Source organism: Cherax quadricarinatus, unplaced genomic scaffold (assembly GCF_038502225.1).
Source record: "Cherax quadricarinatus isolate ZL_2023a unplaced genomic scaffold, ASM3850222v1 Contig43, whole genome shotgun sequence".
Taxonomy (NCBI): Eukaryota; Metazoa; Arthropoda; class Malacostraca; order Decapoda; family Parastacidae; genus Cherax; species Cherax quadricarinatus.
The window spans coordinates 445,001-457,414 of NW_027195069.1; the positions used below are offsets into that span (position 1 = coordinate 445,001).

The 12,414-nt window shown below is 47.0% G+C and overlaps 1 protein-coding gene across 1 annotated transcript in view; it reads left to right on the top strand.

Moving 5' to 3' along the window:
* LOC128692268 (mucin-22-like) overlaps positions 1–12,414 on the top strand; it is a 136,241-nt gene that overhangs the window by 104,755 nt on the left and 19,072 nt on the right. Inside the window, exon 10 of the mRNA XM_070079918.1 lies at positions 7,304–7,383. Within this exon, the coding sequence (XP_069936019.1) occupies positions 7,304–7,383 (80 nt within the window). The remainder of the gene's footprint in view (positions 1–7,303; positions 7,384–12,414) is intronic.

The following is a 12,414-nucleotide window of genomic DNA, read 5'->3' on the forward strand; positions in this document are numbered from 1 at the left end:
GTGTGTGTGTACTCACCTAATTGTACTCACCTAATTGTGGTTGCAGGGGACGAGACTCAGCTCCTGGACCCATTGCCTTTGAGGTATCAAGGTCACTTAGCAGCTTCTTCACCTCCTCCTCAGTTGTGTGTATGTCATCCAGCACTTGTTAGTATATTCCCTGTAGGTGTCCCCCTCTGTCCTGTCTTCATAGAGTCCTTCCTGTCTCCACTGTGAATACTTCCTTAAATCCCGTGTTGACCCCCCTGTGGCTCCAGGTTTTCCCAATCGATCTTCCTATGGTTGAAATCGCCCATAACCGGTAACTTTGCTCTGCATGATTGAGCTCTTCGTGCCACCTCAGCCAGTGTGTCCATCATCGCTCTGTTGTTCTCATCATATTCCTCTCAGTGGCTCCTGCAGTTCTGTGGTGGGTTATACATCACTGCAATGATTACCTTATGTTCCCCAGATTGTTCTATACCTTCTACGTAGTCCCTTTCTCCAATCTCGTCCATGCCCTCCATTTCCTCAAAACTCCATCGGTTTTTTATGAGCAGTGCAACCCCTCCTCTGCTCCTTCTATCTTTCCTCAGGATCTGATATCCCTGAGGGAAGATTGCCTCTGTTATTGTCTCAGTGAGTGTCGTTTCTGTGACTGCTATGATGCCTGGGGACTTCTCGTTGATTCTTTCATGTTAAACCTCGTATTTATTTTCTATTCCATCTGCGTTTGTGTACCACACCTTTAGCTTCTTGTCTATCACGGTGGACCTGGGAGAATATTGGAGTTGGGGGAGCGGGAGCCCTGAGGGGAGGGCTATGGGGGTTTGTGGTGTGGGTGAGGTTTGTGATGAGGGGGTGAGGGCAAAGTGCCCGTAGGGAGCTGCTGTAGATGTGGGGTTTGTGATGTGAGGGAACATTGTGCGGGTTTTTTTTAGATTATTCAGTTGATTCAGGGTTGTTATGGTTGGAGTTCTTCTGTGGGTGTCTCTGTAGGGTGTGTGTGTGCGTGCGTGTATGTATGTACTCACCTATTTGTACTCACCTATTTGTGGTTGCAGGGGTCGAGTCTTAGCTCCTGGCCCCGCCTCTTCACCGGTTGCTACTGGGCCCTCTCTCTCCCCGCTCCATGAGCTTTATCAAACCTCGTCTTAAAACTGTGTATGGTTCCTGCCTCCACTACGTCATTTTCTAGGCTATTCCACTGCCTTACAACTCTATGACTGAAAAAATACTTCCTACTATCTCTCTGACTCACTTGTGTCTTCAACTTCCAATTGTGGCCTCTTGTTTCTGTGTCCCCTCCCTGGAACATCCTGTCTTTGTCCACCTTGTCTATTCCACGCAGTATTTTATATGTCGTTATCATGTCTCCCCTGACCCTCCTGTCCTCCAGTGTCGTCAGGCCGATTTCCATTAATCTTTCTTCATAGGACATTCCCCTTAGCTCTGGAACTAACCTTGTCGCAAACCTTTGTAATTTCTCTAGTTTCTTGACGTGCTTTATCAAGTGCGGGTTCCAAACAGGTGCTGCATACTCCAGTATGGGCCTGACATACACGGTGTACAGTGTCTTGAATGATTCCTTACTAAGGTATCGGAATGCTGTTCTCAGGTTTGCCAGGCGCCCATATGCTGCAGCAGTTATCTGATTGATGTGTGCTTCCGGAGACATGCTCGGTGTTATACTCACCCCAAGATCTTTCTCCTTGAGTGAGGTTTGCAGTCTTTGGCCACCTAGCCTATACTCTGTCTGTGGTCTTCTGTGCCCTTCCCCTATCTTCATGACTTTGCATTTGGCAGGATTAAATTCGAGAAGCCATTTGCTGGACCAGGTGTCCAGTCTGTCCAGGTATGCATGTATGCATGTATGTGTGTGTTTGCGTGTGTGTGTATGTATGTATGTATGTGTGTGTGTGTGTGTGCGTGTGTGTACGTATGTATGTGTGTGTATGCGTGCATGTGTGTATGTGTGTGTGTGTTTGTGTGTGTGTGTGTGTGTGTGTGTGTGTGTGTGTGTGTGTGTGTGTGTGTGTGTGTGTGTGTGTGTGTGTGTGTGTGTGTGTGTGTGTACTCACCTAATTGTACTCACCTAATTGTGGTTGCAGGGGTCGAGACTCAGCTCCTGGCCCCGCCTCTTCACTGATCGCTACTGGGTCCTCTCTCTCTCTGCTTCCTGAGCTTTGTCATACCTCTTCTTAAAACTATGTATGGTTCCTGCCTCCACTACTTCACTTGCTAGGCTATTCCACTTGCTGACAACTCGATGATTGAAGAAATACTTCCTAACGTCCCTGTGACTCGTCTGAGTCTTCAGCTTCCAGTTGTGACCCCTTGTCTCTGTGTCCCCTCTCTGGAACATCCTATCTCTGTCCACCTTGTCTATTCCCCGCAGTATCTTGTATATCGTTATCATGTCTCCCCTGACCCTTCTGTCCTCCAATGTCGTCAGTCCGATTTCCCTTAACCTTTCCTCGTACGACATTCCCTTGAGCTCTGGGACTAGCCTTGTTGCAAACCTTTGTACTTTCTCTAACTTCTTGACGTGCTTGACCAGGTGTGGATTCCAGACTGGTGCTGCATACTCCAGTATGGGCCTAACATACACAGTGTACAGTGTCTTGAACGATTCCTTATTAAGGTATCGGAACGCTATTCTCAGGTTTGTCAGGCGCCCGTATGCTGCAGCGGTTATTTGGTTGATGTGTGCCTCCGGTGATGTGCTCGGTGTTATGGTCACCCCATGGTCTTTCTCCCTGAGTGAGGTCTGTAGTCTTTGTCCACCTAGCCTATACTCTGTCTGCGGTCTGCTTTGCCCCTCCCCAATCTTCATGACTTTGCATTTCTCTGGGTTGAATTCGAGAAGCCAGTTACTGGACCACATGTCCAGCCTGTCCAGGTCTCTTTGCAGTCCTGCCTCATCCTCGTCCGATTTAATTCTTCTCATCAACTTCACATCATCTGCGAACAGGGACACTTCAGAGTCTATTCCTTCCATCATGTCGTTCACATATATCAAAAATAGCACTGGTCCTAGAACTGACCCCCGTGGGACCCCGCTCGTAACAGGCGCCCACTGTGATACCTCTTCACGTTTCTTTACGTGCTTGGCTAGGTGTGGGTTCCAAACCGGTGCCGCATACTCCAATATGGGCCTAACGTACACGGTGTACAGGAATGCTGTTCTGAGGTTTGCTAGGCGCCCATATGCTGCAGCAGTTACTTGGTTGATGTGCGCTTCAGGAGATGTGCCTGGTGTTATACTCACCCCAAGATCTTTTTCCTTGAGTGAGGTTTGTAGTCTCTGGCCCCCTAGACTGTACTCCGTCTGCGGTCTTCTTTGCCCTTCCTCAATCTTCATGACTTTCCACTTGGTGGGGTTGAACTCCAGGAATCAATTGCTGGACCAGGTCTGCAGCCTGCCCAGATCCCTTTGTAATTCTGCCTGGTCTTCGATCGAATGAATTCTTCTCATCAACTTCACGTCATCTGCAAACAGGGACACTTCAGGGTCTATTCCTTCCGCCATGTAGTTCACAAATACCAGAAACAGCACTGGTCCTAGGACTGACCCCTGTGGGACCCCGCTGGTCACAGGTGCCCACTCTGACACCTCGCCACGTACCATGACTCGCTGCTGTCTTCCTGACAAGTATTCCCTGATCCATTGTAGTGCCTTCCCTGTTATCCCTGCTTGGTCCTCCAGTTTTTGCACTAATCTCTTGTGTGGAACTGTGTCAAACGCCTTCTTGAAGTCCAAGAAAATGCAATCCACCCATCCCTCTCTCTCTTGTCTTGCTGCTGTCACCACGTCATAGAACTCCAGTAGGTTTGTGACAGGATTTCCCGCCCCTGAAACCATGTTGGCTGCTGTTGATGAGATCATTCCTTTCTAGGTGTTCCACCACTCTTCTCCTGATAATCTTCTCCATGGCTTTGCATACTATACATGTTAGTGACACTGGTCTGTAGTTTAGTGCTTCATGTCTGTCTCCTTTTTTAAAGATTGGGACTACATTTGCTGTCTTCCATGCCTCAGGCAATCTCCCTGTTTCGATAGATGTATTGAATATTGTTGTTAGGGGTACACATAGAGCCTCTGCTCCCTCTCTCAGGACCCATGGAGAGATGTTATCCGGCCCCATTGCCTTTGAGGTATCTAGCTCACTCAGAAGCCTCTTCACTTTTCCTTGGTTGTGTGTACTGTGTCCAGCACATGGTGGTGTACCCCACCTCTCCGACTTTCTGGAGCCCCTTCTGTCTCCTCTGTGAGCACTTCTTTAAATCTCTAGTTGAGTTCTTCACTTACTTCTTGGTCATTTCTTGTTGTCTCTCCTCCTTCCTTCCTTAGCCTGATTACCTGGTCCTTGACTGTCGTTTTCATCCTGATGTGGCTGTATAACAGTTTCGGGTCAGATTTGGCTTTCGCTGCTATGTCATTTTCATATTGTCGTTGGGCCTCCCTTCTTATCTGTGCATATTCATTTCTGGCTCTACGACTGCTCTCCTTATTCTCCTGGGTCCTTTGCCTTCTATATTTCTTCCATTCCCTAGCACACTTGGTTTTTGCCTCCCTGCACCTTTGGGTGAACCATGGGCTCATCCTGGCTTTTTCATAATTCCTGTTACCCTTGGGTACAAACCTCTCCTCAGCCTCCTTGCATATTGTTGCTACATATTCCATCATCTCAATAACTGGCTTCCCTGCCAGTTCTCTGTCCCACTGAACCCCGTTCAGGAAGTTCCTCATTCCCGTGTAGTCCCCTTTCTTGTAGTTTGGCTTCACTCGTCCTGGCCTTCCTGCTTCCCCTTCCACTTGTAGCTCTAATGTGTATTCGAAGCTTAAAACCACATGAATTTGCTTTCCCCTAAGGGTTTTTTATATGTGATGTCCTCAATATCTGCACTACTCAAGGTGAATACTAAGTCCAGTCTTGCTGGTTTATCCTCTCCTCTCTCTCTTGTAGTGTCCCTTACGTGTTTGTGCATGAAGTTTTCCAGTACCACTTCCATCATCTTAGCCCTCCATGTGTCTTGGCCCCTATGTGGCTCCAAGTTCTCCCAATCGATCTCCTTGTGGTTAAAGTCGCCCATGATCAGGAGCTTTGCCCAGCTTGCATGAGCTCTTCTGGCCACTGCAGCCAGTGTGCCAACCATCGCTCTATTGCTCTCGTCATACTCTTGCCTTGGCCTCCTGCTGTTCTGTGGTAGGTTATACATCACTGCAACTACCACGTTGGGACATCCAGAGTGAAGTGTTTCCGCTATGTAATCACTTGCTTTTCCGCTGTCTCCTCTCTCCAGCTCATCAAAATTCCATTGGTTTTTGATCAACAGTGCCACTCCTCCAACCCCCCCTGTTGCCTCTGTCTTTCCTCAGGATCTGGTATCCCGTTGGAAAGATGGCATCTATTATCATTCCTGTTAGCTTGGTTTCTGTGAGAGCTATGATGTCCGGTGATGCCTCTTTGACTCTTTCGTGCCACTCCTCCCACTTATTTGTTATTCCATTAGCGTTTGTGTACCATATCTTCAGTTTCCTTCCCAACACTGTGGTTTGGGGGGCCTGTGAGGGTGGGAGACCTGGCAGCAAACTGTGGGATTCTATAGCTGGGTGTTGGGTGGAAGCTCTGGGTATGGATTGTAGTGTGTGTTGGGATGGTGTGATAGGTTGTGGGGTTCTGAGGATAGTTGTGTGTGTGCTTGCCCTTGCTGCTCTGTTCTGCTCTGACTGGCCTCTGCTGGTTCCATCCTTGTCTCCTTTCCTAGCTCCTTTCGCTTTTTTGTCCTCTCCCTCAGCTGCTGTCGTTCTGTTTGTGTTCTGTCTCTGTCTAGAAACACCCTCTTGTACTCTTCCGAGTATTTCAACCCTGTGTGTGTGTGTGTGTGTGTGTGTGTGTGTGTGTGTGTGTGTGTGTGTGTGTGTGTGTGTGTGTGTGTGTGTGTGTGTGTGTGTATGTGCGTGAGTGTGTGTGTGTGTGTGTGCGTGCATGCATGTGTGTGTGTGTGCGTGCATGCATGTGTGTGTGTGTGTGTGTGTGTGTGTGTGTGTGTGTGTGTGCGAGCGTGAGTGTGTGTGTGCATACGTGTGTGTGTGTGTGTGTGTGTGTGTGTGTGCGTGTGTTTGTGTGTGTGTGTGTACTCACCAAATTGTACTCACCTAATTGTGGTTGCAGGGGTCGAGACTCAGCTCCTGGCCCCGCCTCTTCACTGATCACTACTAGGTCCTCTCCCTCTCTACTTCCTGAGCTTTGTCATACCTCTTCTTAAAACTATGTATGGTTCCTGCCTCCACTACTTCACTTGCTAGGCTATTCCACTTCCTGACGACTCTATGACTGAAGAAATACTTCCTAACGTTCCTGTGACTCGTCTGAGTCTTCATCTTCCAATTGTGACCCCTTGTTTCTGTGTCCCCTCTCTGGAACATCCTGTCTCTGTCCACCTTCTCTATTCCCCGCAGTATCTTGTATGTCGTTATCATGTCTCCTCTGACCAGCCTGTCCTCCAATGTCGTCAGTCCGATTTCCCTCAACCTTACTTCGTAGGACATACCCCTGAGCCTTGTTGCAAACCTTTGTACTTTCTCTAATTTCTTAAAGTGTTTGACCAGGTGTGGGTACCAAACTGGTGCTGCATACTCCAGTATGGGCCTGATGTACACAGTTTACAGTGTCTTGAACGATTCCTTACTAAGGTATCGGAACGCTATTCTCAGGTTTGCCAGACGCCCGTATGCTGCAGCAGTTATCTGGTTGATGTGTGCCTCCGGTGACGTCCTCGGTGTTATGGTCACCCCTTGAGCGAGGTTTGCTGTCTTTGTCCACATAGCCTATACTCTGTCTTCGGTCATCTTTGCCCTTCTCCGATCTTCATGACTTTTCATTTGGCGGGGTTGAATTCAAGAAGCCAGTTGCTGGACCACGTGTCCAGTCTGTCCAGGTCTCTTTGAAGTCCTGCCTGGTCCTCATCTGATTTAATTCTTCTCATTAACTTCACATCATCTGCAAACAAGGACACTTCTGAGTCTATCCCTTCCATCATGTCGTTCACATATACCAGAAATGACACTGGTCCTAGGACCGACCCCTGTGGGAACCCGCTCGTCACAGGTGCCCACTGTAATACCTGTGTGTACTCACCTAGTTCTCACCTAGTGTGTGTGTATGTGTGTGTGTGTGTGTATGTGTATGTGTGTGTGTGTATGATGCCATTGAATTTTATCACAATATTTTTCAAATACAATTAACCAAACAATTCATAATTTGAGTCTTAATATTATACATTTATCTTTAATATTTTCCTTTATTTTTATTTACAGATTCAAGTTAACCGCTTTTGTTAAGAATTGTGAGAAACCCAGCGAGGCGGCGACCCTGACTCTGGACACCAGTGCTGGAGGTATGAGTACCTTAACACACTAACACTAACACGTACTAACACTAATACTAACACTGACACACACACACACTAACACATACTAGAACATACACACTAACACATACTAGTCACCAGCAAGTGCTGGATGAGGTACATATAACCAAGGAGGAGGTGAAGAAGCTGCTATGCGAACTTGACACCTCAAACTCGGTGGGACCAGACAACATCTCTCCGTGGGTCCTTAAAGAGGGAGCAGAGATATTGTGTGAGCCATTAACAAAGATCTTCAACACGTCATTTGAAACTGGGCAACTCCCTGAGGTATAGAAAATGGCAAATATAGTCCCAATTTTTAAAAAGGGAGACAGACATGAGGCACTAAACTACAGACCTGTATCACTAACGTGTATAGTATGCAAGGTCATGGAGAAGATCATCAGGAGGAGAGTGGTGGAGCACCTGGAAAGAAACAAGTGTATAATTGACAACCAGCACGGTTTCAGGGAAGGAAAATCCTGTGTCACAAACCTACTAGAGTTTTATGACAAGGTGACAGAAGTAAGACAAGAGAGAGAGGGGTGGATCGACTGCATTTTTTTTGGACTGCAAGAAGGCCTTCGACACAGTTCCTCACAAGAGGTTACTGCAAAAGCTAGAGGATCAGGCACACATAACAGGAAAGGCACTGCAATGGATCAGAGAATACTTGACAGGGAGGCAACAACGAGTCATGGTATGCGACGAGGTGTCAGAGTGGGCGCCTGTGACAAGCGGGGTTCCACAGGGGTCAGTCCTAGGACCTGTGCTGTTCTTGGTATATGTGAACGACATAACGGAAGGGATAGACTCAGAAGTGTCCTTGTTCGCAGATGATGCGAAGTTAATGAGAAGAATCAAATCGGATGAGGATCAGGCAGGACTACAAAGAGACCTGGACAGGCTACAAGCCTGGTCCAGCAACTGGCTCCTTGAATTTAACCCTGCCAAATGCAAAGTCATGAAGATTGGGGAAGGGCAAAGAAGACCGCAGACACAATATAGTTTAGATGGCCAAAGATTGCAAATCTCACTCAAGGAAAAAGATCTGGGGGTGGGTATAACACCGAGCATATCTCCTGAGGCGCACATCAATCAGATAACTGCTGCAGCATACAGGCGCTTGGCAAACCTACGGATAGCGTTCCGATACCTCAGTAAGGATTCGTTCAAGACTCTGTATACCATTTACGTCAGGCCCATACTGGAGTATGCAGCACCAGTTTGGAATCCACACCTAGTCAAGCACGTCAAGAAATTAGAGAAAGTGCAAAGGTTTGCAACAAGACTAGTCCCAGAGCTACAGGGATTGTCCTACGAAGAAAGGTTGAGGGAAATCGGCCTGGCGACACTGGAGGACAGGAGGGTCAGGGGAGACATGATAACGACATATAAAACACTGCGCGGAATAGACGAGGTGGACAAAGACGGGATGTTCCAGAGAAGGGACACAGACACAGAGGTCACAATTGGAAGTTGAAGACTCAGATGAATCAAAGGGATGTTAGGAAGTATTTCTTCAGTCATAGAGTAGTCAGGCCGTGGAATAGCCTAGAAAGTGACGTAGTGGAGGCGGGAACCATACATAGTTTTAAGGCGAGGTATGATAGAGCTCATGGGGCAGGGAGAGAGAGGACCTAGTAGCAATCAGCGAAGATGCGGGGCCAGGAGCTGTGAATCGACCCCTGCAACCACAAATAGGTGAATAGAAATAGGTGAGTACACACACATACACACACACACACACACACACACACACACACACACACACACACACACACACACACACACACACACACACACACACACACACATTGCATTTTCTTGGACTGCAAGAAGGCCTTCGACACAGTTCCTCACAAGAGATTAGTACAGAAGCTAGAGGAACAAGCACGTATAACAGGAAGGGCACTGCAATGGATCAGAGAATACCTAACAAGGAGGCAACAGCGAGTCATGGTCCGTGATGAGGTATTACAATGGGCCCCAGTGACGAGTGGGGTCCCACAGGGGTCAGTCTTGGGACAAGTGCTATTCTTGGTATATGTGAACGACATGATGGAAGGGATAGACTCAGAAGTGTCCCTGTTTGCAGATGACGTGAAGTTAATGAGGAGAATTAAATCAGACGCGGACCAGACAGGTCTACAAAGAGACCTGGACAGGCTGGATGTGCGGTCCAGAAACTGGCTCCTAGAATTTAACCCCGCCAAATGCAAAGTCATGAAGATCGGAGGAGGGAAAAGAAGACCGCAGACAGAGTATAGGCTAGGTGGCCAAATGCTGCAAACCTCACTCAAGGAGAAAGACCTAGGAGTGAGAATAATACCGAGTACATAGCCAGAAACACACATTAACCAGATAACTGGTGCAGCATATGGGCGCTTGGCAAACCTGAGAATAGCGTTCCGGTACCTCAGTAAGGAATCGTTCAAGACTTTATACACTGTGTACGTCAGGCCCATACTGGAGTACGCAGCACCAGCTTGGAACCCACACCTGGTCAAACACATCAAGAAATTAGAGAAAGTGCAAAGGTTTGCAACAAGGCTAGTTCCAGAGCTAAGGGGAATGTCCTATGAAGAAAGGTTAAGGGAAATCGGTCTGACAACACTGGAGGACAGGAGGGTAAGGGGAGACATGATAACGACATACAAAATACTGCGTGGAATAGACAAAGTGGACAGAGACAGGATGTTCCAGAGATGGGACACAGAAACAAGGGGTCACAGTTGGAAGCTGAAGACTCAGATGAGTCAAAGGGATGTTAGGAAGTATTTCTTCAATCATAGAGTTGTTAGGAAGTGGAATAGTCTGGCAAGCGATGTAGTGGAGGCAAGAACTATACATAGATTTAAGACGAGGTATGATAAAGCTCATGGAGCAGTCCGAGAGAGGACCTAGTAGCAGTCGGTGAAGAGGCGGGACCAGGAGCTGAGTCTCTACCCCTGCAACCACAATTAGGTGAGTACACACACACACACATAGTTTGCAACGTCATGGAGAAGATTATAAGAAGAATGGCGGTGGAGCACCTAGATACACGACATCCAACACGGTTTTAGGGAAGGGAATCCTGTGCCACAAAGCTATTGGAGTTTTACGACAAGATGACGGCAGTAAGCCAAGAGAGGGATGTGTAGATTGCTTTTTCTTGGACTGTAACAAGGCTTTCGACACAGTTCCACAAGAGATTAGTGCAAAAGCTAGATGATCATTCAGGTATAACAAGAAAGGCGCTGCAGTGAATCAAAGAATATCGGACAGGAAGGCAACAACGAATCATGGTACGAGACGAGGTGTCAGAGTGCGTACCTGTGACGAGTGGGGTGCCACAGGGGTCAGTCCTAGGACCGGTGCTGTTTTTGGTATACGTGAATGACATGACGGAAGGAATAGATTCAGAAGTGTCCTTGTTTGCAGACGATAAGATAAGAGATAAGATAAGATAAGATTTCGTGAATGACATGACGGAAGGAATAGATTCAGAAGTGTCCTTGTTTGCAGACGATGTGAAGTTGATGAGGAGAACTCAGTCGGAGGAGGATAAGGCAGGATTATAGAGGGATCCAGACAGGCTGCACCCTGTTCCAGCAACTTTCTTCTGGGTTTCAACCCCACTAAGTGCAAAGTCATGAAGATCGGGGAAGGGCAAAGAAAACCGCAGGCAGAGGAAAGTCTAGGTTACCAAAGAGTATAAACCTCACTCAAGGAAAATGATCTTGGAGCGTGTATAATACCGAGTACATCTAATAACTGCTGCAGCATGTTGGCGACTAGCGAACCTAAGAAAAGCATACCGACATCTCAGTAATGATTTGTTCCGGACCCTGTACACCGTGTACATCAGGGCCATTTTGGAGGATGCAGCTCCACTTTGGAACCCTCAACTGGCCAAGCACGTCAAGAAATTAGAGAAAGTGCAAAAGTTTGCAACGAGACTAGTACCGGAGCTAAGGGGCATGTTCTACGATGAGAGGTTAGGGGAATTCGTCCTGACGACACTGGAGAAGAGGAAGGACAGGAGGGACATGATAACGACTTATAAAATACTGAGGGAAATCAACAAGATGGACAGAGACAGGATGTTTCAGAGATGAGACACAGCAATAAGGGGTCATAATTGGAAGCTGAAAACTCAGATGAGTGGCAGGGATGTTAGGAAGTATTTCTTCAGCCATAGAGTTGTCAAGAAGTGGAATAGTCTGGAAAGTGAGGTTCTGAGGCAGGTACCGTACATAGCTTTAAGAAGAGGTATGATGAAGCTTATGTAACAAGGAGAGAGTGGACCCAGTGGCGAATAGTGAAGAGGCGGGGCCAGGAGCTATGAAATGACCCTTGCAACCACAATTAGGTGAGTACACACACACACACACACACACACACACACACACACACACACACACACACACACACACACACACACACACACACACACACACACACACACACACAAACACACACATGCACGAGCACATCTCCAGAGGCGCACATCAACCAGATGCAGTTTAATATAGACAAATGCAAAGTTATAAATGTTGGACAGGAAAATAACTATGCTACATATAAACTAAATAATGTAGACCTTAATATTACGGATTGCAAAAAGGATTTAGGAGTTCTGGTTAGCAGTAATCTGAAACCAAGAAAACAGTGCATTAGTGTTCGCAATAAAGCTAACAGAATCCTTGGCTTCATATCAAGAAGTATAAATAATAGAAGTCGTCAGGTTGTTCTCCAGCTCTATATATCTTTGGTTAGGTCTCATTTAGACTATGCTGCACAGTTTTGGTCACCGTATTACAGAATGAATATAAATGCTCTGGGAAACATACAGAAGAGGATGACCAAGTTGATCCCATGCATCAGAAATCTTCCCTATGAGGATAGACTGAGAGTCCTGAATCTGCACTCTCTAGAAAGGCGTAGAATTAGGGGGGACATGACTGAGGTGTATAAATAGAAAGCAGGAATTAATAAAGGGGATGTAAATAGCTTGCTAAAAATATCTAACAT